Raw genomic sequence first — 27,393 nt, 5'->3', positions numbered from 1 at the left:
TAATCATATTACAAATTTGCATATTGTACAATATGTATATGTTTGATGTAATATTTTAAAATTGTATTGACAATTTATTTTTAGAAAAAAGTTTAATATATATAACAACACAAGTAAAAATTATGTAAATCTTTTACCAGTTATGTAAAAAATATAAGAATTGTAAATTTATAGAGTTTATAAAGATTCTATATTTTATAATAAAAATTATAAATTTTGGGTAGTGTTTATTTTAAATAAAATTTTTATAATAATTCAAATTATATTTAGAAGAATGATTCTAACAGACATATTTTAGGGATGTGAATAATAAGGTCTTTATCATCATAAAAAAATTAGTCCATATTATGAGGGGCTATTTTGTTACCTTTTATAGTTTAAGGATGTAAATGCACTTTATAGCATAGTTCAAGAGTGCAAAGTGTATTTAACCCAAAAAATAATTCTAAAGTTTATATATCTTATAAGATTATTTTAGAAAGAAGCCATTGTAATATTTGAATAAAATAAGATCATGTAACTTATAATATGTTACTAATCACAAACTTATTATTAAGTTGGAAAAAATTAAACTACTTTGTTATGATTCTGAAAATAAGTCGGAAATTCTTTACTTTTTTTTCTTATAGGACCTTATAAGCTCTTAACATCTTATTTTTTTAGTCTTATAAATTTGTTTTTTAAAAGATTTAGCGAATATTTTGGAACATCTTACGGATTTTAAACCATCTTATCATGTGATTAATCCGAAAAGTTTAAAGGTTGTTCAGTGTTATTCCATTATTTTAGCGATGTATGCTGTAATTTCTTGTAATAAATTGATTACATACACTATAATATATAATGAATATTAATCATTAACAATTATAACGATTAGTTAATATATCAATTATCATTTATATAATAATGATAATAATGCCCCAGAATTTGGCAATTAGAGATAGGCCCAAGAAGACCATTGGAGACGGGGTAGCTGAAGACCGAAGCATGGCCAGGACACGTGATGGCTCACTGAGAAGCCACATGAATCATAGAGATGTTACCAACACTGAAAGAGAATAGAAGTAGATAGACATGCATCCTAGGCTGTTATAACTAACACGTGGCACTCATGGAGAAAGAATTGGGATCTTCTCTAATTGGCGACTAATAGCCTCCCTAAAAATCGGAGATCCGTCGAGGATCCATTCTAATAGAATCCCGGAAGCAGAGAAAATGGACCCTATCACTTTTTATGCTTTGCTTGCATGAACTTACACAACATGTAATTGCACTCTGTCATATATGTAAAATTGACCCAAAAGAAAAGCAATCTGGACACAAAAGAAAAAACTGGCGCCACGGGCCTGTCTTTTATAGTTATATTGGGCTTCAAGAATCGTGATGTCGTCCCGAAACTGCCCCTCAATTTATCAACCTGGACCTTTTATTGAACTTGGCCCAAAATAGCTAAGTCCACCATCTTACTGCACAGTCTGCCAATCAGTCCAACTCACCGAATCATCTACTAGATGCAGATGTACAGGATGTATATCTGTGTGTTCTTCATGATGATCTGAAGCGCATACATATGGATTATGGAATCGAGATGGAAGGGAAGTGATAATGGATTGTGGGTTTGAAAACAGTGGGAGGCAGGGGGCAGAGCATAACTCTACCGCTTATAGCTTAGAATAAAATCAACTTTAATCCAATCAAATCAATCGCAATGACGTAACAAGTTTGATACTCTTATTTCTATATAACTTATTTTGATCAAATTTCACTCAACCATTACTACATAAGAAAAAAGAAGAAATCATCTAAGATTAATTTCAACACACAATTGAATGAGAACCAAATGGCTACAAATTCTTTGTGTAAATTGCATCCTGAAGACAATAATACATTTACTATTTCATACTAGTTCACTTCTGTGCAGGAGCAGGATTCCCACCACCAGTAGTAGGCCTGCAAGAACAATACACGTCTTGAATAAATAGTTCCTTGAATTTAAGTACAGATTTTCAACAACGTTTTTACATTTACAGCACGTATCAGAAGAAGAATAAGAGAAACTTACAGCCCAAAGAAGACTTTGCATGAGTCGTAGATGCCCCATTGTGCTCCCGTGAGAGTACCGATCATGATAATACGGAGAGGGAGCCCCCGAGTACATAGCCCCCATAACCCTAGCTTATTCACCGCCTGATAAACGTAGATAATGAGTCATGAATGGATAACACTTAAAAAGAAATCTCGAGACGGATGTACACTAGGAAGCTGCAAAGAGACAGATTGTGAATGTGTGCAAAATGTAAAGAACGGAAACAAATGGAAGTCGCAAAGATTTTATGCAGTCTTGATCTTATATACAAGGTTCCTTTTATTACCTATTAATTATTTATACTAGAGTGACACTAAGACAAAGTAAAAATACGAATTTACCCCTGGTAATAAAGTTTGTGTTAGAAGTGATTATATCATACTCACATCGGCAACGGTTGCACCCTTGGCGTTGTTGAGGAAAGAGACGAGGTTGTCAGCAGGGTGCGAAACAATGGCGCATAACACTCCAGCTATGTAGCCACCGGTGAAACTAACACCGAGCTGCAATGTTTTGCTGCACTCTCCTTTTGGAGTTGGAATGGCGTATTTGTATAAACCTTCAACGATGTTCTCAAAAGTGGCGAACTTCATCATCGTATCTGCAATCAAACCCAACATGAGCATCAGTAATTTAAATAATTTTCCCATGACAAAATCAGAAAACATAAAAATCAGATGCTCACAAGGAATCTGTCGTCCCCAAAGCGGAACTAACCCTTTGTAAAGCCTGCAGACACGAAAACAAACAAACAATCACAAACCGTTCTTCTGATCATACTTTTTGAAGAAGCTACAGAGACGATGGAGAATGAAAAAAGCACAACGGGTTACATATATGTGTACCCTTTAGCTCCTTCAGCCTTGACAATCTTAGGAAGTCCATCGGCCAAACCTCTTGCAAAACCAGGTTGCGTCTGGACACGGACCTTAACGGCCTCAAAAGGACAAAGGGCAACATCAGCAACCACTTCAGCGGACGCAGATCCTGCAAGGTAGATTAAGGTTTTGTATTTTGCAGCATACTCAGGACCAGCAATGTCGGTATAATACTTCTTGAAATACTCGTATAATCCGTACTTGCACGCTCCCTGAGCACTGTACCCAAGCAGTGTTGGCGCCCACCCCTTGAACAGACCCTTGATTCCCTGCTCCTTGAGCAGAATTCCAAAGCCAGAGCTAATGTTCTTGTACTTTGTGGGATCAATCTGAAAAGGACAGATGCATTAGTTGAAATCCGAAGGAATTGCAATAGCTAAGGGTTGATCAGCATTCTGTGTATGTTTTTGCAGAATTCATCGGTATAGTACTTGATAAAGCAAGATAATACACTCTTGTTGCAGTAAAAATACCGGTCAAAGAGCATAAATTCTAACTCGAATCAGGTTTGATAGTCGTATATTCTATTGAGAGCCATCGATCACGTAGCACGTACAGTAATACTTGTATATAATTAAAGTCGATCAATCAAATTTGATCCAGATATATCAACCAAACGTATTAGCAATGAATAGCTAATAAAAATCAGAAAAAAAAATTACCAAAAAAAGAAACTCATAAAGTGAAAAATCAAATGAATAAAAGATAGAACAACCAACAAAATAGAGTTGCAAACCTGCATGTTACACTTGACAATATCAAGTGGCGTGACGGCCATGTGAGTAGGACCACAGCTCAACATTCCTCCGATGGTGCACGCCGCGTAATACGCCGGCGAGAACATCTCTATATTGCTCTCTTTCGGCGCTGGAATCACAAAATTCCGCTGAATCCCGACCGTCGCCGGTGAATCCAGCGAGGCAAATGGAGTAATCTTCAAATCCGGCATATTATTCGGCTCCGAACTCATCGTCTTCTTGGAGGCGTAGAGGAAACTCGGGATCAAAGACTGCCGTGATGGGTTTTCAGTTAAAGCCATTCTTGCAGATATTGAGAAGGATGAAGAGAAGGGGAGGAGAAAATGGCGAAGGATGGGAACCGTGTCTGATAGGAGAAGAATCGTTGCGCCCTGCGCGCCCTTTTGGAACGTCGGGATTCTATTAATAGAATTTTGAAAATAGTTCTTTCTTGAGGGAAAATTCTTCCTTCTTGTTTGGAGGCTGTTTGTGTTTGGTCTAAGTTGAATTCCAATTAGCCTTTTCGTTTTGGCCACGGAATCCCCAATCACATGATTTCCCCATGCTCCAAAACCTCATTCATGATGCAACACTTTAACCAATTTTCTCATATTTTGATATATAATTTATAAGTGTTTCCTTTTTTTTTAAACAATTCCATTTGACCTTTTCTTTCTGACTTATTTCCATATCTATTTTATATTATATATAAAAAAAATGACTTTCAAACTCACAAATAACGGTTAATGGCACCGATATACTAATTTTTTGTGAAGTAAAAAGTATCATTCAATCGATAAAACAATTATCTTATTTAACTTTTCAAAATTTTATATGAATTGATAATTTAGTTTTTTTTCTTTCTTTTTTTTTTATGTAATGTATTAATTTATATATTTTATAATATTATTTTTAATATATAAAAAATTTATTCATTATATACATATAGAAACAACTCACCACAACCAATAATATATTATGAATAATCTCAAATCATTACACTCCTTGTTTAAGGGGCGTTTACTTGTAAGAATGGAATATGTATGAGATATTTGAGAAAATGATTAAAGTAGGGATGTGATATAAATATGTGAGAAAAACAATCTCATCTTTACATTTTTGCCATTTACATGTGATAAAAACAAGACAACATTAGTGTTTTTCCTTTTCTCACTTAATCTCTTCTCTACTTTGCACCTACCATATACAGTCATATTTGTATTAATATTTAATAATTACTGGAAAATAATAAATCAAAATAATGAAAATAAAGATAAAAATGTTTAACACCGTTCCAAGTTAATAACTAAGAACAATAATTTCCCATCTCAATAATTAAATTACCAAGTAAATAAATCACAAGTATTTGAAAAAACGAACCGCCAAATTCAAGTATAAATTTTTGCTGAGTCACATAAAGCTATCCAGTATCCAAGATTCTAAGTGACCAAGTCCACCCGCCAGCCTAAAAACAATAATGAGAAAAGAGTAGTGCCACCATAGTAGCAGTCGACTACGTCGACAACGTAAAGTAACGTTCAACAACTGATTCAACGTTGGGGCAGTGGCTAAAAGAGACCTTTTTCCCCAACGCGAAGACAACAATGACGATCTCAATTAGGGATGGGCGTTCAGATAGGATTGTTCAGGTCCTGCTCCAATCAAATTAGGTTCGAGTGGAGTGGGTCGGATAAATTTTATGGTATTGTCGTAACGCTCCAGTCAGTAAGATGTACTGAGCCTACGCAAGGAAGAGATTCTCATGGACCGCTTGCCCCGGTTTGGACTCATGAGATTGAGAAAGAGCTGGTAAGATGACTTAAAAGGAAGAGTGACAGGTTACATTAAATAGGACGATAATCAGCATCGACTTCAAACTGGCCGATGTAAGATCGATTTTTCGAAGCTGCTTTATTTTCTTTTATCATGTTTTCGAGTTATTAGAACCCAATTTTGCATAGATCGGGTAGAGATAAATACCTGATCAGATTAATCGGGTATCCGACATATAATTATAAAAAAATAAAAAATAAAATAGAAAATATAATTATTTATTGTTACTAATAAAATAATAAAACGAAAAAGAGAATGGTATATAACTTGGTTGATCTACTTATCAAGTTATTGATACTACGAATTGAATTATTCTATTTAGTAATTTGAATTAATGGTGATGTTATACTATTTATTAACTATAATAAATTGATATCATATATTATATTAAATTTTTTAATAATATTTTAGAAATAAAATAATGCCATGCGTACAATTTATAAGTATAAAATAAAAAAAAACTTTTAAATATATATTTGATGTTTTTATTTTTCTTCACATTTAAATTAATAAGAAAAATCAGTATTCAATTTCAGATACCCTATTAATTTTATTGATTTTGTGTCAAATAATCAAATATACTGCCTGACAGAATTGGGTACCGACCGAAAAAACCCGACCCGCGGCCACCCTAATCTGATCGCCGCATAAATTTTTAGTTTACCAAAGTGAAGCCATTTAAGTAAATAGCATGAATGTGAATGTTACTCTCTCAACCCATTTCCTTGCAAATAAACATGTCCTAAATTGTATTTTGTAGTAATGTAATGAATTTTAAATTATTTTAAACCATTTTACTAGATTTTGTTCCAAGTCACGTGCGTACCATGTAGAAGTCACGTGCCAACACATCATCACTCTATTCCTATTTGCTATATCATCAATCTGATATTTTTTTCTGTCTTAAACCAAATTCATAAAAGGAAAATTGCTTACAGCAACGATTTACATTTCCAATAAATTACAGTTTCACACCCCTATGTGATTTTCCTTCCATCCTTCAAAAATTTCACCACCCTTCCCTGTTTCTTCTCTCTTTCTCTCTCTCAATCTCTGCTTCGATCCATAAATATCAGTAATTAATTCTAAACCCTTTTGCCCAAAGGGTATACAAATTTGTAGACCAAGATTGAGGTAAGTTCAATTCCTCTCTGTTGTTTACGTGTGAATTTGTTTGTGTTATTTCTGTTGTATTTTTGGATCCAAATTTCTGCTATTGCTGTTGTCTCTTTGTTTTTTTGGTTAGTCAGATCGAAGTCTGGTCGGAAAGCGGTCGGTTCTTTCTGTAACGGACCGGAATTTCGGCCTCCATCACAGGTTCCAAATATTGGAACGATTCTGTTTACGTTTTCCGAGTTCTGTATTCGTTTAATTTGGCCAAAAGATTGCGTCTTGATTTATCTTTTTCCTTTTTTGGGTTTTTTTATATGTAGATTTGGATTGAATTGGAAGAATTGGGTTGACGGATTTAGGAAGTCTGATTTTGTTAAGGATCCGGGCTTGTTGATCAGTACAGAATTTTGATTAGGTGAACTGATGGCAACTCCAGGGGGACCTAGGCCGGGGAATTTCCCCCCAAATTATAATCCAAATTCGCTTGCTACTAATATGCAAAATCTACAAATTAATCAGCCTAATCAGCAGCAATCAGGCAATCTTGGTGGTAGTGCCCCTAGACCTCCTAATACTACACCATTTGGCCAGCAGCCCCCACCTTTTACTGGTAGTCGACCAGGCCCACCCCCACCTGGTGTGTTTCCGAGGGGTCCTGTTCCTCATAATGCTCATGCCCAAACTACATTGCCTACAAATATGGTGTCTACTAGACCTACTGGCCCACCATCTGTATCTCAGCCTCCTTCCTTTGCATCAAGACCTCCACCACCTGGGGTGTTACCATCACAAATTGGTGGACCTGCTGCTCCATCTTTTTCTGGTCCAGGCCCTCGGCCAGGATCTGTATCCTCTTCCCCTCGCACATCAGGTCCTCCCTCTCCAACCCATATGAGTGCATCTGGCCCAGTTAGTAATGGACCGCCTGCATTTGCCCCAGGGATGGCACAAAGTGGGCCACGGTTCCCGCCTTCCATGGGTAGTATGCCAAGGCCATCGGTTAGACCTCCTCAGCAATCACATGTTTTATCGTCTCGGCCATCTTCTCAGCCGCCACAAGTGCGCCCTGGGTTTGCTAGTCCACCTACTGGTGCATCATCTGCCATGGGGCAACCAGCGCCACCATTTTCAGCACCTGCTCAGAACATGCCTCCTCCTCCTGGTTCATCTCCATTTTCAGCACCAGTTCGAGGCACACTTCAATCATCCAGTTCTCCTTATGGGATGCAGACGTGGCCACCGCAAGCACAGCAGGTTAATTTATCAGATTTACTCATCTTCTTATGACACTACTTCTGTTTTGGAGGATTTCTTGTTTGTGCACCATTAAATTATTTGTAGCAACAAAAGCCTCAATGCTCAATTGCTCATGTCATGTAGAAGTTTTTTTAGAGAGAATCATGGATGATTAAATGTGTGCCATTGGAACTTGCATGAAGCTCCCTATTGAAATTAATGTGCCTCTGATGTGAATGAAACCCAGTTTCTTGCTAATATCCTTGTCAATATATTAATCTGAGATTAAAGGTAACTTAGGTTGACCATTTATCTGCGTTGGATTGCGATTTCCAAGCCAAGTATCTCAGTCTCAACTTATACGGGCTAAAGTTAAGCTATTTACGCCATATAAACCTTGATGTAAATATGCATGCACCAAAGCAGGCTGGTGGACCACCTAACAATAGGGTAGTCATAGTAGCAAACACTCAGCTTTATTTTGGATTAAAAGATTGAATGGTCATCTTAACTGCAAAGCTAGGCTCATCTCCTTTAATCTGGAAAACAACAGTTTGAAACTTGAGTTGACATAGATCTGGCTTTTGTTCTTCCAAGGAGCTTGGATCAGTGTCCTATTTGCGTTAGAGATTATCCATCTAGTTGTCGATGAGCATTGGACAGTATGCACATACAAGCTTAGATCATATGTAAGTTGATGGATGCATTAGAAAAGACCTTGTTTTGTGGATAGTCCTTCTTCTGATAATCTTCAATTAAAATGTTTTGTCTTAATGATGGAGGATTTGCAAGTGGAAATCTGTGTGTGGGAGAGTAATTTTATGGAGGGTTTATGGAATGGGTCTGGTATTTGTGCTGCCATCTTGACAAGACGTCAATGTCATATCCCACAATTGGATTTCCACTGCTCCTTTTAGCACTTATAGAAGTTTCAATTATATTTCATTTACTTTATGCTTGGTGCAGTTGCTATAGAAATGTGTAATATGATTCCAGTTGGAAACGACAGCTCTGATGCTCTCTGACTTATTTTGATTATTAAGTGACAAGTTCTGGATGCGAAACTTAAACAGAGGTTTGCAGGGGCGGAACTAGGTCTTCTAGGCAATCACTTATGACCTTCAACTTGGTCGTTGTATCTGTCACTATTCGGCTGCTTCCTGGATTTTTATTTTGAGCATTTGTATTTGTCCTTTAAGAAGTGAATCATTAGTTAGTAGACCATTGATCTTACAAGTAGGAGGTAATGCAAGTCTAGTTTGCTTGATACTTTGTTTGGCATCTTTCTGCCTTGGAACTGGATGAGTAGATGAGTGCACCAAATTTAATTTCGTGTTTGAGTCAAATTATTTCAAGTGAATAACATCTCATTCCTGTCACTAGTTGAAGTTAATTTGAACTACACTATTTTCGATCATATCCTTCCAGGAAAACTGCAAAATATAATGCTTTTTGGCTCTTAGAGCCTATGTTACCTTCTTTCATATATTCTTACGAAGACTTTCTTTTCTGTTGGGGCTTCCGCTATGATTTTTATTCTTAAACATCTTTCAAGAAATATGCTTAGTATTTAAACCTGTGCTCAATGTATGTGCTTAATATACTGTTGATTATTGAGGTGTACTTTTCATGATTGGAGTAAAGTCTTTTGTTATCCTACTTTCATCCAAAATATCGGTGAATAAAATTTCTGGAGAAAATGGCAACAGACTTGTCTACATTGATTGCAAAAAGATGATAATGTGTTCTTGAGTAAGTTATTAATGTCTAATTAGATTATTTGGACTTCTGGAAAAACTAAATTTTCTTTTAGACTCACATAGGTATCCTGGATCCAATCTGGATGCCTTTGTTCATCATTAGGAGTATATCTTATATGAAGTAGATAATTTCGCACCAAACAGGCATTAAGCAGGATGGTTTGGATGAATTTTCATTCATGTTTCCTCTAGTTTCTTTGGGTGCTTAGCAATGGTGCAACTCTATAGAAATCATATAGGTTTGTGGATTATACTACAATATTACTTTACTTTATTTTACACTCTGCATCTAATGTTGATGTGTAGGTGGCGCCCCCTCCAATTCCTGGTCCTATGCAGCAGCAGCCGCGGATGTTTGGAATGCCACCAGGCGGACCACCACTTCCAAATCAATCTATGGCATTAAATCAAACAGGTCAATCAAAAATTGATCCCAACCAGATTCCGCGCCTTACTCCAAGCTCCGCTGTAATTTTGCATGAGACGCGTCAGGGCAATCAGGCAAACCCTCCTCCGGTGAGCAATATCCTTATTTGTTTAATTTAATTTACAATGAAGCTTTTATGTACTGAAATATTGTGTGTTCTGGTGTACTTGCACAAGTATCATGGTGCAAGTTGATATTCCTTGCTTAAACTGTTAACTAGGCAAAATATATAGTTATGATATCAAATGTTTAGATTGAATGAATTTTTCTCTTATTTTTGTCTTTTCTTTGCAAGCCTGCAACAAGTGATTATATAGTGAAGGACAATGGAAATTGCAGTCCGCGCTACATGAGGTGTACTATAAATCAGGTTAAGTATCTGATTGCATCATTTTTCCTGAAAGCCTTTTTTTTGGGTACTATTGTCCTTTTTCTTATTAGTTTCTTTCTTTCTTTTTTTTTAATTCTGATATAAAGACAGTATGGGTTTGCTTTGTAAATGAGGTTCTAATTGCAAATAACAACAGAGGCTTTTGTTTGTGTTATTAGATTCCATGTACAGTAGACCTTCTGTCGACATCTGCAATGCAGTTGGCTTTATTGGTCCAGCCTTTAGCTCTTCCTCATCCATCTGAGGAGCCCATCCATGTAATGTGAAAGATTCTCTTTCTTACGCAAAGCGTTTTGTGTTACTTGTCCTTATATGAAGAATTTGAATTCCATGAATATGAATCAGCAGTAGAATTCTTGCAACAGTTATCTGTTCTTTTTATGTATAAATTCAACTGCAAATGCCGCAAGCTTATTTGATATGTGACTTCATGCTTGACTATGATATTGTCCATGCAAACTTGCTATTGTTTTATTTCATTGGCACAAGACCTTTGTTAGGATAATTTCGTAATTGTTTGAGCTGCTTTAGTGACTTGTATTGTTGTACTTGGTAGGTTGTTGATTTTGGGGAAAGTGGTCCTGTTCGATGCTCTCGTTGCAAAGGTTACATCAATCCTTTCATGAAGTTTATTGATCAAGGAAGACGTTTCATTTGTAACTTGTGTGGTAAGAACAACTTCTTTTAATGTGTTTTTGTAATATTAGTGGGTCATCATTTCGCTGTTGAGTTATAAACGCATACTTCATTGATTTCAATATCCACGGGGTGCCCTCATTTGTTTTCATATAGTTAGGAGCGTAGGATTCTTCGAATTTTTTCAAATAATAAACGGGTAGGGGTCCACGCCAAACCCCCCACCTCAGCACAAGGGGCTTTAACCAATAAAAAGGAAAACACAGGAGGAAATATTGAACTGAGAATGATCATTGCTGTATCAAGCTTCAGAAGTCCTAAATTATGATCCTTAAATGCTCGATTTTCAGTTTTTCGCTATAGTGGATATTGGAATTTTTGTTGTATATTTCTTGCATGTATTTCTTGATTTTCAACTGTTTGTCCTTTATAATCTGAAGTTGTCACACACTTGTTACAATTCCTTTTGCAGGATTTACGGATGAGACCCCTCGTGATTACCACTGCAACTTAGGTCCAGATGGTCGGCGCAGAGATGCTGATGAAAGGCCTGAGCTATGCAGAGGAACAGTTGAATTTGTTGCTACTAAGGAATACATGGTTAGTGCTATGTGTGATTTAATAGGGATGGGATTCATTCTTGCTAGGAGATTAGGGTTGGTATTTTATACTGCTTCTGGTAATAAAGACTCCAATAAGACCTGGAATTGGGTTGGAGTTTAATGTGAGAGTTGAACGAGTGAAAATTTTGTTAATCTTTTCATTGTGTCCTTATTGCTAATGGTTTGGATCTAGTGGTGTTTCATTATTACTTCAATTGGGAGGATAGTTTTGGAAAATAGTTACACTTCTGGAAATGATTCTTATTTTGGGACATCCCAGAAAGGATCTAGGTGCTTAAAATTTTGTGATAGAAAGGGAGTAATAGAGCATACACTAGAGCAGAAAGAGCATCTTTCTTGTGGCCCATATCAGAATTGAAAAATTAGGATCCATGTAGTTGGTATGGAGTAGTTGGGATATGTTTTTTTTAAGTTCATTTGGCTGAAGAGGAAACTGTGACTATTATGGTAACCACCTCAAGTAGTTCAATATTTGGAGAATAAATGTCTGTGTGGCATAGCATCATGTTAAAAGTCTTTTGGTAGATTGTCTTTTTAGTATAAAATTTGCACCATTGGTAGGTAAAAGAATCCGAAGCTCTTCCATGATCAATTATAATAAGATATTTATGTTTCATGACTTGACTTTTTTAACACCTATACCAAAAGGTTCTCCTAATTGTAGGGCCTGACCTTTTGAACCAAAACCTTTCTCTGAAAGAATCTCAAGTACAGATTTTTTCACAAGATTCCTTTGACCTCCATTAAGGACCTTACAAGCTCTGAAAAATTCATCCTAAACTCTTCGTACCTTATGGATCAACCTCTTGATCTGTGCTGTAGTTGCTATGTCACCATGAGTCACAGCTCTGCTCGACATCTTGTCAAGAATGAAATTAGTAATCCTTGGTCCAGCTGTTCCTATTTTTCATGCTTGCCATATTTTTTTTGAATTTTATATCAACCATTCTACTGAAACCTCAATTTGTGTGATCACTCACATTATATTCTACATCCTTAGTGTTCCTTGTTCTGTTACCGGTCTTTGTCATGTAGCGTTCAAACTGAATGACTCTTCATACTTCCATCATAGTTTCCTATGAAGGTACTAGCTGGTGTGAGGATTTACATGATCTTTTGACTTAGGTAGCTAGTCATTCACCCTAAGCTTCTTATAAGATGATCAACAGCTGGATGATCTCAGGCCTTGCTTACACAACGCAAATATTGCTATATTGGACTGTAGTAATAAAGCATATTTGTAGTCAGACTATACAGCTGTCATTTTATGTTGGTTTGTGGGTTCTAAAATGTACCAAATTCTTTCCTCTTTGGGTGGGGTTGCTGGGAGTTTAGATAAATGAAAATGCTGTTTCCGGGATCATTATAAGTACTTGAAGGAGAATCTTACTTGGACAAGAACTGTAAAGGTTGTCTCGTGCATTTTGAAATTCTTTTATCTTCTCATTGACTCACTTTTAAATTTAAATGCTCTATTTCAGCCCTTTGAATACTTCTTTTCATTTGAAATTTCTATTTTGTTCTCTTAACTTACTTTAGTATAATGTTCTTGCAGCAGGCTTATTAACTAGAGTAAGGTACATGCATTATGATAAGGAAGTCTATAAGTTTGATTAACAAGTTTCTGTTAAATAGTTTAGCAGTCTTTGTATCTTAATGACATATTTCATTTATTCGGAGCTATTACAGTGGAATCCTTTTTTAGTTCCATCATCCTTACCTGAGAGGGAGGTCTCAAACTTTTATACAATTTGAATGATCCCACATATATTTCAAAATGTTGACTTTGCCCTCAATTTTCAGTCTCAATGTATTATTTTCCGTATTATTAATATTTAACAATTGATCCTTGCCTTGTGATCAGAGATGCAATAGTTTCTATTAAATGTTATGCTTCAATGAGCCATGGGTAATTCTGGGGTATGAGGGAATATATCAAGTTTCATGAGATAAAATATCTAGTAATGGATTGATTTTGGATCAGATACATAAGTTAAAATATTTGGTCTACTATATGGATTATATTATTTGTCTGAGTTGAATTCAGCTTTGAAAGGATATGCATAGACAAGTCAACGTGGTATACTTTTGTTGGCATGCAGCTATAGTCTTCTTCAACCTTGAATCTGGCAGATTTCTCCATTACATGCTTACAATACTTAAAATTTATTTTAAAATTCCTGTCTGCATGGCTGTGGTGTTGCCGTGTCGGATGTGGGAACACATGGCCACTTTTTTATTATGAACGGAAGATAGTACTTTTCATTCTTACACTGTCTGTCATGTGCATTACATGTCATATTTCAGGTCAGAGATCCAATGCCTGCTGTATTTTTCTTCCTTATTGATGTGTCTATGAACGCCATACAAACCGGTGCAACTGCAGCAGCTTGCAGTGCAATCAACCAAGTTATAGCCGATCTGCCTGTGAGTTCATGACAAATAACATTTCATTTGAGCTCTTTCCATCAGGTTAATGATGTTTGATGGATTTAATCCTGTACTAAGTTCTTCCTTAAAGCCATCTTGGGTATAGTGTACATAAAATTAGACAAATATTTAGCTTGGAATTTGTATTGTGTTTAATTTTGCATATGGATCTTGCATTGAAGTAGTTTTGGATATAGAACAATAGATAATTGTCGTTTCGCTGGTGTATTTGATAATATTCTCAAGATGAGTTTCTGGCAAGTGTGATGATGATTCACTCAATGAAAAGGACCGGTTTAGCATTCTTTGTTTACTGACTGATCGGAGAAAGAGAAAGGTTTACGGTTGATGATTTTTGTTGCAGGAGGGTCCTCGAACAATGGTGGGCATTGCTACATTTGACTCCACCATCCACTTTTACAACCTAAAACGAGCTCTACAGCAGGTTGGGGAGGGTATCAGCTTTTCTGTCACAGATTAACTCATGTCTTGACCTTGGACCTACTATATGCTCTATTTCTGATAATATTCTATAATTATTATTTACCTGTTTCTTTCGTGTTTGCATTGGTCTCTACTGCTTCTGATACAGAAGCCTTGAGGCTCATGTTGCTTGCATGATCACTTCAAGCAAACGAAATAGCTTCTGTCGATGGTGTATCACTGCTTGCTGCAGTGGTTGTCAGACTCTAATGTTCTTGTTCTGCTTCGTTTCAGCCATTGATGCTTGTAGTCCCTGATGTACAAGATGTCTACACTCCTCTAGAAAGTGATGTTGTCGTTCCACTTGCTGAGGTTGGTTAATATTCTCCTTTCAGCAATAAGTTCGTGTATGCAACATGTTGACTTTGAGGTTTCTGTAAATTTCCTTATCTTAAACTCTTCTGTTCCTCTTGACCATGTTTTTATTTTCAGTATAATTAACTTTTTTGGGTGATGGGGCTGTGGAGGTAAAACTATCAGTGCCAGGCTATTAGGGCTCTCTCATATGTTAAATATTTTCAAATGATCATAGACAATTTTGTTAACTGCAGTGCCGCCAACATTTAGAGTTATTGCTTGAAAGTATTCCCACAATGTTTCAGAGTAACAGAATTGCTGATTCAGCTTTTGGTGCTGCAGTAAAGGTATGAGCATGTGATATGCTTAATTCTATTTATACCTCATTAATATATAGTTTCCAAGTCGTTTAACTGTTGCATAGTAGTCATTCAGGAAGCAGAAGTTTTAAGTGCAACATAGTTAAAAGGTTATACTGACTTTTACAATGAGGGCAGAATATGATGTCTTCCAGGACAATGTAGTGTTTTGAATTACGGGGACAAGTTGTGGTGAGAGAAGCAGTATCTTAATGGACTTCTGGCATAGCACATCTCACGGATCCCCATGAGGGAAGAATTGTATGACATATAAAACTTGCTTTTAGAAGTGGCTTGGCGATGTTACATATCCATAAATCAAACAGGACTCATTTTTCACTTGATAGGAGATTTTCCACATGATTTCATTACATTCGCTAATCTTGCATGTCTCAGTATATAGGCTCACTCCATGTTCTCTCTTTCTTACTTTAGGCTGCTTTCCTGGCAATGAAAAGCACTGGTGGCAAACTTTTGGTCTTCCAATCTGGTAAACTGACAAATGAAAGTTATATAGTTGTATACATACAATACATACACGAGCAAGCAAACTTCAGTCCTTAAACCTCGACATACAATATTCTAATTTTCCTGCATTCATCATATTTTACTGGTTGTTTTTCGTATGAACTATTTGGATTAACCTATTCTGGAGTATAGAATTTTACTGTAGTACTCTTGTCTTGATAATCTATTTTATTGCAGTATTGCCGTCAGCGGGCCTTGGTTCCCTTTCTGCAAGAGAAGCAGAAGGCAGAAGCAACATATCAGCAGGAGAAAAGGTATGAACACTGCACTTACGAGTTTTTGATATCACCTGGTAATGCTTCTTCTTTACTAATGTAGTATATTTTTGGATGGATAGTCTCTTGGATTAAGAATGCACAACTTTCTTTTTCCTCAGAAAGGATGAAAAAGTGAATTTAAAGCTGTGTGATTAGGGTGATACTGTGATATCTTGGTAATCTCTTTGATTGTGGTTTTTAGCCCCTTATACCTTTTCCTCTCTCATGTCAGAAGATATTTTACTTTCTAACTTACGAGTCTGAGTGTTAAAACAGTGTGCAATCTAAACCCCCTCTCTTCAGTTACTAGCAACTTGAGCATCATTTTATGGGTGCTCCCCTGTATATTAATTATGTGTTTCCTCTATACAAACAATAAATATAGCATACAAAGAACTAATTCAAATTGTCCTCTGATCATCACAATTTGAGTTTGGGTTTACTTAATTTTTACAAGGGGAACATCAGCAGTATGCAGTAAGATTCCAACTTTTCATCTAGGCTTATGAATCAGTTTTTTGGCGTAAGAAGATGATTGTACTTTAGATGACCTATAACGACAATTAGGTAGCCAAATTTCAATAAATTTTCATTACATGAAATTTGTCCTGACTGAATCTTGTAAATAGATTGGATTTGATCATCAATTATGAACATTTACTAAGAGGTAGGTAGTCTGCGAAGTAGGTGTAAAAGTTTTCCATTTTCAGTTCATCAATCAAACTAGTAATCATGCACTTGCTTTTAGCACTCTGTATGATGTTTTAAACCATTCCACTTTCCATTTAGGTTTTCTTAAGGACTTGTATTTGTTCACCCATGTGTAAGTTGATTTGGGTTTGTAAATGCATCAGTGATGGAAATTAGGGAGTCTTAGTTCAGTACCATGAAATATAAGATGATCTATTAATTGCATAAATGTTTGTATTGCAGGAGGCGCATAAATTACTCCAACCAGCTGACAAAGCTCTAAAAACTATGGCCATTGAATTTGCAGAGTACCAGGTAACATTAAAATGTTTAGTCTGAAAATCTGTCACTGTAAAATTTTACCATTGTTTTCTTTTCAGATTTGAGATCATTTTATTGTCTGTTCTTAGCATTTATTATTTCTTATCGCTTCACAGGTCTGCGTTGACTTGTTTATTACAACACAAACATATGTAGACATAGCTTCGCTCTCTGTCATTCCAAGAATTACAGGAGGCCAGGTAATTAAGAAATTAACAAATGACCATCCGTTGCTTGGATGTCTGATTTGCAATGTTATATGGGACATCTTTCAGATGTTATTTTTAAGTTCTGAATTTCAGTGGTTTAACTCTCCAGGTGTACTATTATTATCCTTTCTCCGCCCTATCCGATCCTGCTAAACTTTATAATGATCTTCGGTGGAATGTTATAAGGCCCCAAGGCTTTGAAGCAGTCATGCGTGTTAGATGCAGCCAGGTTAGCTTCTTAACTGGGTTATTTTGTGCAAAGATCACAAAATGTGTTTGGAGAACTGCTTGTTTGACCTGTGGAGATAACAGTAGGGTATTATGTATGTGTTCTTCTGAATAGGGTATTCAAGTCCAGGAATATTCGGGGAATTTCTGTAGGCGCATACCAACTGACGTTGATCTACCTGCAGTATGTCTCTCTCTCGTTACGCACACAAACAACAGAAAATATATTAACTGATGTCTCAGTTATCTGTCCAACCAGTCAGCGAACAAATTATATTGACAGTCCTTGTTTTTTAATTGTGAAGTTAATCACAGTTTTGCCTTTTCATTTGTTAATAAATTAATCATCATTTCCTGTTTCCTTTCTGGTCAGCAATGGCATTTCCAATCTTACTGGTACGGCAACATTAATAGAGATCCATTCTGTTGTGTGGCAAAAGTCTTTGTATTATTTAATTTATTTAAACACAAAATAAATTGTCCTGAAATTGGAAGCATAACTTATTTCCTTAAGGATATTTGCAGCTCCATATCTTACGGCTGAAGCCAATCATCTTTGGATTATATTTTTTAAATCAGTGGACAGCATGCGCTGAAAACTGAACTTTTTATCAGTTTGGTCATTTATGCATATGTGTATGAAACATAATGAAAGATTGCAATATTTAGGTCTCCGTTTAAGCAAGGAGTGGTTTCTGCAACTGTTTGGATCAGGCATGATTTTTTGGGTCTGATCCTGTGAATGTCGTGCTAATAGTTGCATTATGTGGATTACTATTTTGTAATTGTTTCAGTAAGTTGAATCCAGACATGTATGATTTCCGTTTTGCTACCTTCTAGCTGTCGATTATGCCTAGAACGTAATTTATTATTCCAGAAATAAGGAGATTAAATAATTGTATCATTGTTTTTTGCTCCCTGTACAATTAAACGAATATGGTTTTATAATCTCTGGATGAATTATAGTTGCAAATTACATGATCTTCTGTGAACTTGTTTTTCTGCATTCTTATATTTTTTGATGTGGCCTGGTTCTTGCACATGGTGTTATGTGTATTCATTCTTCTCAACTCTTCTGTTGCTTTCTTTAGTAAGATTTCTTTAGCTTTGGAGAAGAATTTGTGTTGCTGCGAAACATTTGTCTTTCCATTTTCTGGGACAGCCTCCGTACTCACTCAACTCATCTTCAATTTTCCCAGATTGATTGTGACAAAACGATAATGGTTTCCTTGAAGCACGATGATAAATTGCAGGAAGGAACTGAATGTGCTTTTCAGGTATAGCGTCAAGTCTCTGCTACAATGGCTTCCGATTTGAAATTTTTATCTATGCCTGATTTGTGAAAGTTGTGCATGCAAGCAAGATTTCTCTAATGTTTTTCTTCTCTCTTTATTTGTCGTTGGTCATCTAATCACCTGTGATTTTGTATGTTTGTTCTTTAGTGTGCCCTTCTTTACACCACTGTCTATGGACAAAGAAGAATCCGGGTTTCAACTTTGTCTCTGCCTTGCACCAACATGCTGAGCAATCTGTTCCGGTCTGCTGACCTAGACACCCAATTTGCTTGTATCACGAAGCAAGGTACTTTGCCACTATGGTTTTCTTTGACATGCTATATTGAATTTGTCATTTGCAGGTAGAGTGTGTCTATTGTGCTTGTTTACATCTGGATACTAGTGAACTTTGTCTCTGTTATTCTTCCTTTCTCCTTCCCATCTTCTCCATTTTTCTTGGTCTCAGACTCTCAGTCCATTTGAATACTGTAATATACTGATCTATTTTGAAAGTTTGGCACACAGACATCATTTAGCATTAATCTTTGGCCTTCTTTAGCTTAGTCTACTTACTCTGCTGCTCTGATTTTTCTCATCATGCAGTGGCTAGTGAAATTCCTTCAGCTCCTCTTGCACAAGTCAGGGATCAAGCTACAAGTATTTGTGTCAACATTTTATACTCGTACCGCAAGTTCTGTGCTACAGTGTCGTCTTCTGGACAACTTATTCTGCCTGAGGCACTTAAATTGTTGCCTCTATATACACTTGGTACATTCTAAAATTCATATAACTACATATGTTAGTTTTGTCCTCCCTAGGATTCTTATTATTACTGGAGTAGGTACTTCATATGGTTGGAACCAACCATACTCCTGGTTTGACTTGATTTTGCTTACGGATTATGTATGCGATTACACAAGATTTTGATTGCAGAACTAATTGCTTCTATATGATATAATAATTCATAGAATGTAATTAGTTTAAGCTTCAATAATATGCGGCCATCCCGAAATTAAGTTCCAGTTTGACCACCCATGAAGTTTTATATGACAGTAAGATAATGAAAGTTCTAACTTTTCATCATTGTCCTTATAAATAGCCTGGACGATTGGTAATGTCAAATCACTATCTTTAAATTAGAGCGTCCTTTTGGAAATAAATTTCTGTTTTAGACAATAGATTCTTGTTTTGGGACATTAATCAAGTAAATAGAAGTGATAAATTCGGATAAAGTGAGTAATATCCTTTAAATGTCACAATGAGAATATGCAAAAGAATGATGAAATTCTTGCTTGTGGAGAACACGTGAAAATAATGGAGATAAAAGTAAATGCCACTTTAAGTAGTGATAGTGGCTCTTTGTGCATTTGCTATAATATTTGTATTTTGATTTCACAAAAAGAAATAAAGAAGATTCTATAGACTAGTTCCCAACAACTGTCTTAATACAGATGGTGAACGAGCATTGCTCTTTTCTGGTTGATGTGCTTAAATTTGTTGCGACTTGTATACTGCTGTAGCGCTTCTCCTTTTCTTTTCTCATGATATGCATCATTTTTAGTTTCTAACAGTTGCTTGCTGCTTTCTTTAAGCTTTAATGAAAAGCACTGGATTGCGCTCTGACGGAAGAATTGATGATAGGTCCTTTTGGATCAATCATGTTTCCCCTTTACCTACTCCGTTAATAATCCCGTTGGTGTACCCTAGGATGATAGCAATTCATGACCTTGATGAGAAGGTAGGGAGTTTTTGATATGTGGTGTTATCATTGGTTTTAACTTGTGCCCATTCTCTCATTCCCAAATATTGAATGTCAGGAGTTGGAGGATTCAACGATTCCTAGTCCTATTCCACTTTCCAGTGAGCACATTACAGATGAAGGGATATATCTTCTTGAGAATGGAGAAGATTGTTTGATTTGTGTTGGTAATTCCGTTCAGTCAAGTATATTGCAACAGTTGTTCGGCATTTCATCCGTTGAAGAAATTTCTAGTCAGGTATTCTTTCACAAGCCTGATGATTAGGTGTTCTTATTTTGAATGTAAATGGCATATAAACTCTTGTTTATCCCATTTGTAATCTGGGGTTGCACATATTTGGATTCCTATAACCAAGTTGTCTAGCTGTGGAGTTTCCACCTTCAACACTGGTGGTCAAAATGATATCATATATATCTACTTCCATGCATTAACTTGTGTGGAAGACATCTTGTTGGTGTTCCATTTCTTAAAACCACGGTAGCTATTTTCTGTTTTCTCTTGTTGGTTGCTTTTATATTTTGTTGCTCCCTACCACTGGTTATTTCAATGGTGAAAGGAATAATTTTCAAAACGTTGGTGTCATTTCTAGCATACATATGAATCAATTTGTTCAATTTGCACAGAAATTGGCACTTATGGCATTTTCCTTTTATCAGTTTATTCTGCAGCAATATGACAATTCATTGTCAAAGAAGCTGAACACCATCGTGAATGAAATAAGGCGCCAGAGATGTTCTTACCTACGGTACGAATATATCTTCATTATTAGCTTGTGGCTGTAAATATGACATTTTATTCTTTAACATGCTTAATTATTCTCAAACACTTTCTCACTTTCCATTTCTCTTATTCTGCAGCTTGAAATTCTGCAAAAAGGGAGATCCATCAGGTTAGTGTATGAGAAAATATTTTCCATCAGGAATTGCTGAACTTTTTCGCTTCCAGCTTCACCCCATCTAGCCCATGTTCTTCCTGCTTCAGATTGCCATTAGTCTTTTTCGTGCACTTTTCTCTTTCAAGAATAATTTTCTTTCTTCACAGGGATGACGTTTTTCTCTCACATGGTTGAAGACAAGACCCAAAGTGGGCTCTCTTACGTCGAGTACCTAGTCCACATCCATCGGCAGATTCAGAGTAAAATGGCTTGATGCTAGACATAAAAGTTCTATAGCCAACAGTTTTGATTACCCTAGAACAAGACCCCACCAGCTGAAGCTGTCAAAGGGTTTTTGTGGTTTTGAGGTGGGATTGGAGTGGGGGTGGGGGTGTTATAATTTTGTGAGGAAGAGAATTGATTGTTTTTATGGTTCTGTTATATAGAGGTAAAAGATAGAAATAAAACACTTAAAAGGGTTGCTTTAGTTTCAGATGTTCAATGTCCTTATTTATCATCTCTTGCTACATACATAAAATTTTGCAATGTAAAAGTTGAGATGTAAAAGCAAGTTTTGGCTCTGGATGGGTCCATATGTTGTAGTAAAATTTAGATTTGACTATTTGTTCCTTGAGGTCACATTTGTTGTAACCCACACTTTCACTTTGTTTACAGTGAAATCAGACAACTTCCAATCACTTCTTCTATTTGTTTTTTCCTTCATTAATTCATAATATACGCTTCCCAATTTATACAAATACACATACAATGCACACATATGTAATGCATATATTCAAATTTGTATGTAGACGAGCAAATAAACTACTCTCAACTATTTATTTTTGTACCATCTCTTTCAAGTTTATTCACTATTAATATGATTTTTATTCATGCATGCTTGAAACTATTTCATTTTATCAATTTTGATTAGTTTTTTCTTTTATCTTTATTCCATTTAATATAATTAAATGAATATAATGAAATTTTAAAAAAGTGTGTGCATCAATTACTAGCTATTAATAAAATAAGAGGGGAATTTTATGTTTTATTAAGTACTTTACTAATTACTTATTAAGGCTCAAGATTAGTTGATAAAATATGAATCGAGAATGCAATTAGATATTATCTCTTTCACAAATGAATATATCTTTAATTAACTAGTTCTATATAATATTTTTTTTACTAGCATATTTAGTATCAAGTCATTTTGAACAATAATGAATTAATGGTCATTTAATCATTTTATTTGCTTCTCTTTCATTAGATTAAACAAACATAAGAAAAAATAAAAATGAAATATATACATTGAATGTGTTCCCATAAAAAATAACATTAAAATTTTGCACACATCGATTATGTCAAACTATTAGTACGTGTAATGGGTAGACCTAAATTTGTATATTTCACAGTTAGTAATGTTTATGTGTGAAAATTATTAATTACTATTTTTTTCTCTTAAAACAATAATATTTTTTTTATTTTTCTCTTAATATTTATTTCCACTTAAAACAAATATATATATTGTGTTTTATCCTCTATTTTATTCTTCTTTTCCTGACCAACAGTCCCAAATATAGAAGTTTCCAAGAAGAAATCGCATTTGATGTACAACGTTTCTTACTGCAGTGGTAGGCTCTCTTTTTTCCTAATTAGGAGGCTTCCTTATTGGGTCTGGGCTTTACTGTGACATTGCTGTAGGCCCATAAAATACCCAAAAGCCCACAAATCTGCTCATTTCCTTTTATCTTCTTCCCCAATTCTTGGTCAGAAAAACACGCGCTTGTTTGGGCAGCACGCATGACCCACCGTATATATACATCTCCGCACAAGGGAAAAGGGGAAAAATCAAATCATTTCCACTAATTCATTGCACCAATAGCGAGAGAAGTTGCCGCACAAAGGCGGTGTCACTCTTTATTTGTTGTGGGAGAAGGGATTCGTTGGGTTTCCAGTTTTCTGTTGTTTCTTCTTCAGGTGAGTCCGATGTTTTCTTCTTTTTGTTGAATTCGGGATGTGCGTATTGGGTATGTGTGGTTGCGATTTAGTTTTCGATTAATGCGATGGTGTTTGTTCGTCGTGAATACTAATTTAGGGTTTGCGTGTCAATATTGTTTGCTGATAAGTTGCTTATTTTTAAGATGTGGATTTGTCGTTAGTTTTGGTTTGGAGGATTTATCTGATTGTTTTATCCTGTATCCGTTTTCAGTTGCTGGTGGATTTGGAGCTTGGCGTTCATTTATTTCGATCCTCTATTAATACGGATCGGGATTTCAATAGTTTGGGATCTTTTGATCAGAATATGAACTTTTCTGGACAAAACCAACGAAGGGAAAGTAACAATCGACGGCCTAGAAGCAACAATTCTTTGCGGAATAACCGGTGTGAGTGGGTTCCGCGAGGCTCTGCCCCTGCCCCTGCCCCTGCCCCTGCCGTTGCCGCGGTAGTTCCATCAGCTAGTGTTAATGGTTTGAGCCAGAATGAGAGTCAAAATGGTGGAGAGCCGGCCACTAGGCCGGCTCGGCCTGGTACTCCAAGTTCCAATAGGACCCATCACGGATCAAGAGGAAACCCAGGTCGTTATATTAGTCAGAGAGAGAAGGGGAAGGAGGAGAAGGGGAAGTATAATCATCAGAAGAATGCAGAGGTATTGAAGAGCATCAACATTCCTCAACTTGTGCAGGAAATCCAGGACAAACTCTTGAAGGGATCGGTTGAATGCATGATTTGTTATGACATGGTTAGAAGATCTGCACCCATTTGGTCTTGCTCCAGCTGTTATTCAATTTTTCACCTGACTTGTATAAAGAAATGGGCTAGAGCTCCCACTTCTACCGATTTGTTGGCTGAGAAGAATCAAGGTTGTAATTGGCGTTGCCCTGGATGTCAATCTGTGCAGCTGATGTCAGCCAAGGAGATTCGATATGTCTGCTTTTGTGGGAAGAGACCGGACCCTCCTTCAGATTTATATTTGACTCCACATTCTTGTGGAGAGCCATGTGGGAAACCATTGGAAAGGGAACTTCCTGGTAGTGGCATGGTTAAAGAGGATATGTGTCCTCATGTTTGTGTTTTACAATGCCATCCAGGCCCTTGCCCCCCCTGCAAGGCCTTTGCTCCTCCACGTAGATGCCCATGTGGAAAGGAAGTTATTACTACAAGATGCTCTGATCGGAAGTCTGTTCTGACTTGTGGGCGTAAGTGTGATAAGCTTCTTGGTTGTGGGCGTCATCATTGTGAAAGGATCTGCCATGTGGGCCCTTGTGATCCTTGCCAGGTTCTTCTTAATGCTTCTTGTTTTTGCAAGAAAAAGGTTGAGGTTGTACTGTGTGGAGATATGATTGTGAAGGGAGAAGTCAAGGGGGAAGATGGTGTGTTCTCATGCAGTTTGACTTGTGAGAAGAAACTTAACTGTGGTAATCATGTTTGTCATGAAACTTGCCATCCAGGCCCATGTGGAGAGTGTGAGTTGTTGCCAAGCAAGATCAAGACATGCTGCTGTGGTAAGACAAGCTTAAATGAGGATAGACGGAGTTGTTTGGATCCTATCCCAACTTGTTCGCAGATCTGTGGCAAGATCCTCCCATGTGGGTTGCATCGCTGTCAAGATACATGCCATTCTGGGGTTTGTCCGCCATGCCATGTGCTTGTCAACCAAAAGTGTCGTTGTGGATCAACATCTCGGACTGCAGAGTGCTATAAAACTGTTACAGAGAATGAGAAATTTACTTGCGACAAACCTTGTGGCCGGAAGAAAAGCTGCGGAAGGCACAGGTGCAGTGAGCGGTGCTGCCCTCTCTCTAATTCCTCAACTGCTTCCCTGGTTGATTGGGATCCACATCTCTGCTCAATGCCATGTGAGAAGAAGCTAAGGTGTGGACAGCATTCCTGTATATCACTCTGTCACAGTGGTCATTGTCCTCCATGCCTGGAGACAATTTTTACTGATTTGACTTGTGCTTGCGGTAGAACTTCCATTCCTCCTCCGCTGCCCTGTGGTACACCTCCACCTTCATGTCAGTATCCTTGCTCGGTAAGTCAGCCATGCGGTCATCTGTCTTCACATAGCTGTCATTTTGGAGATTGTCCACCATGCTCAGTTCCTGTTGCGAAAGAGTGCGTCGGTGGACATGTAGTCCTCCGGAACATACCTTGTGGATCGAAGGATATTAGATGTAATAAATTATGTGGAAAGACAAGGCAGTGTGGTCTACATGCATGCTCTAGAACTTGTCATCCACCACCATGTGATTCTTCTGCTACATCAAGTACCAGTGCGAAGGCATCTTGCAGGCAGACATGTGGTGCTCCAAGAAGAGATTGCAGGCATACGTGTACTGCCCTTTGTCACCCTTCCACGTCATGCCCCGATGTAAGATGTGAGTTCCCTGTCACGATCACTTGTTCTTGTGGCCGAGTAACTGCAACTGTTCCTTGTGATGCTGGGGGTAGCAGTGGTGGATATACTGTTGATACCGTTCTTGAAGCTTCTATAACCCAAAAGTTACCAGTATCTCTACAACCTGCTGAAGGAAACGGCCAGAGAGTTCCGCTTGGTCAGAGAAAGCTCATGTGTGATGATGAATGTGCAAAAATGGAGCGGAAGAAAGTTCTTGCTGATGCTTTTGGCATTAATCCCCCAAACTTGGATGCACTTCACTTTGGTGAGAATGCATCAGTGTCTGAAGTGCTTTCAGATCTTCTCAGGCGTGACCCAAAGTGGGTGTTGTCTGTGGAAGAGAGATGCAAATATCTGGTCCTTGGCAGGGGCAGAGGGGGGATAAATGCACTTAAAGTTCATGTATTCTGTGCAATGGCAAAAGACAAGAGAGATGCAGTGCGGCTGATAGCAGAAAGGTGGAAGCTTTCTGTGAATGCAGCTGGCTGGGAGCCGAAGAGATTCGTTGTTGTTCATGTTACTCCCAAGTCCAAAGCCCCAGCTCGTATGCTTGGTGTTAAATCTTGCAATCCTGGTAACATGTTACAGCCACCAGTATTTGATCCCCTGGTGGACATGGATCCCCGTCTTGTTGTTGCTTTATTTGATTTACCTAGGGATGCAGATGTTAGTGCATTGGTTCTGAGGTTTGGTGGGGAATGTGAATTAGTCTGGTTGAATGACAAGAATGCATTAGCTGTCTTCAGTGATCCAGCACGAGCCGCAACTGCTATGAGGAGATTGGATCAGGGGTCTGTGTATTATGGTGCTGTCTCCGTTCCTCAAAATGGTGGTGCTTCGGCTATGGCTTCAGGTGCTGGTGCATGGGGATCTGCTGCAGTGTCAAAAGACGTAGCTACAGCAGCGGCACTCAAGGGTAACCCTTGGAAGAAGGTGGTACTTCAGGACTCTGGTTGGAATGAGAGTTCGTGGGGTGCTGAGGAATGGTCACCTAATGCTGCTGATACCAAGTCACGTGCTAGGACAGAAGAGGAAGATCCAATTGCAGCATCAAGAAACAGGTGGAGCGTGCTGCAACCAGGAGGCACCTCCGGATCATCTGATGTTTCTGTTAAAATCGAGAATCTTCAGAAACAGCCAGAAAATCCTTCAACGTCGGGTTCCAAGGTAGATGAATCCAATCTGAATTTGCCAGTGCAGAGGGAAGGTGTGGAGGACGACGTGTCTGGTGATGTAGTGGATGATTGGGAGAATGCCTATGATTAGGAAGTCATAAAAAGTCTATCTCAAGGCGCTGATGCAGGAGCGGACATGCATTTTAGTTGCTCCTCTGGTGCACATTTTTTCCCCCTTAAATCCTTACGGTTGATTACGTTCTCTTTAGTTTCCTTTTACCCCCCCTTCTTCCTGCAGGAAGTTTTGCCTATATTCTCTGGAAAATACGAGTAAAAGTAAATGTAAAATTAGTTTCCTATATTCCATCTTCTACTTGATAACAAGACCATGCTTTTCCATTTCTCTGGAAAATACTTTGTTACTGCAATATAAAATTCAAATCTTCTTGGTT

General features: G+C 37.2%; 3 protein-coding genes across 3 annotated transcripts; 2 read left to right on the top strand and 1 right to left on the bottom strand.

Annotated features, from left to right (window-relative positions):
* Positions 1–1,709: 1,709 nt before the first annotated feature.
* Positions 1,710–4,190, bottom strand: LOC105165890 (mitochondrial phosphate carrier protein 3, mitochondrial). Its single transcript, XM_011085047.3, has 6 exons — positions 3,701–4,190; positions 2,932–3,293; positions 2,772–2,815; positions 2,473–2,687; positions 2,063–2,187; positions 1,710–1,950 (listed from the first exon to the last, which is right to left on the bottom strand). The coding sequence occupies exons 1-6, from the start codon at positions 4,001–4,003 to the stop codon at positions 1,908–1,910; spliced, it is 1,092 nt and encodes a 363-aa protein (XP_011083349.1). The 5' UTR covers positions 4,004–4,190; the 3' UTR covers positions 1,710–1,907.
* Positions 4,191–6,445: 2,255 nt separating this feature from the next.
* LOC105165877 (protein transport protein SEC24 C) lies at positions 6,446–22,128 on the top strand. The gene is made up of 26 exons (XM_011085037.3): positions 6,446–6,668; positions 6,785–6,851; positions 6,968–7,901; positions 9,950–10,159; positions 10,366–10,440; positions 10,620–10,718; positions 11,018–11,129; positions 11,570–11,697; positions 14,028–14,147; positions 14,515–14,595; positions 14,868–14,945; positions 15,185–15,277; positions 15,725–15,779; positions 15,995–16,071; positions 17,008–17,079; positions 17,202–17,285; positions 17,404–17,523; positions 17,638–17,706; positions 18,722–18,799; positions 18,965–19,103; positions 19,400–19,564; positions 20,389–20,534; positions 20,614–20,793; positions 21,213–21,301; positions 21,414–21,445; positions 21,598–22,128. The coding sequence occupies exons 3-26, from the start codon at positions 7,071–7,073 to the stop codon at positions 21,702–21,704; spliced, it is 3,240 nt and encodes a 1,079-aa protein (XP_011083339.1). The 5' UTR covers positions 6,446–6,668; positions 6,785–6,851; positions 6,968–7,070; the 3' UTR covers positions 21,705–22,128.
* A 1,075-nt stretch (positions 22,129–23,203) lies between these two features.
* NFXL1 (NF-X-like 1) lies at positions 23,204–27,393 on the top strand. The gene is made up of 2 exons (XM_011085036.3): positions 23,204–23,404; positions 23,637–27,393. Exon 2 carries the CDS (start codon positions 23,730–23,732, stop codon positions 27,090–27,092), a length of 3,363 nt encoding a protein of 1,120 aa, XP_011083338.1. The 5' UTR covers positions 23,204–23,404; positions 23,637–23,729; the 3' UTR covers positions 27,093–27,393.

This window comes from Sesamum indicum, linkage group LG1, assembly GCF_026168435.1.
Source record: "Sesamum indicum cultivar Baizhima isolate 11 linkage group LG1, ASM2616843v1, whole genome shotgun sequence".
Taxonomy (NCBI): Eukaryota; Viridiplantae; Streptophyta; class Magnoliopsida; order Lamiales; family Pedaliaceae; genus Sesamum; species Sesamum indicum.
The sequence above is the reverse complement of the archived record's forward strand: the minus strand, read 5'-3'. Positions and strand labels throughout refer to the sequence as shown.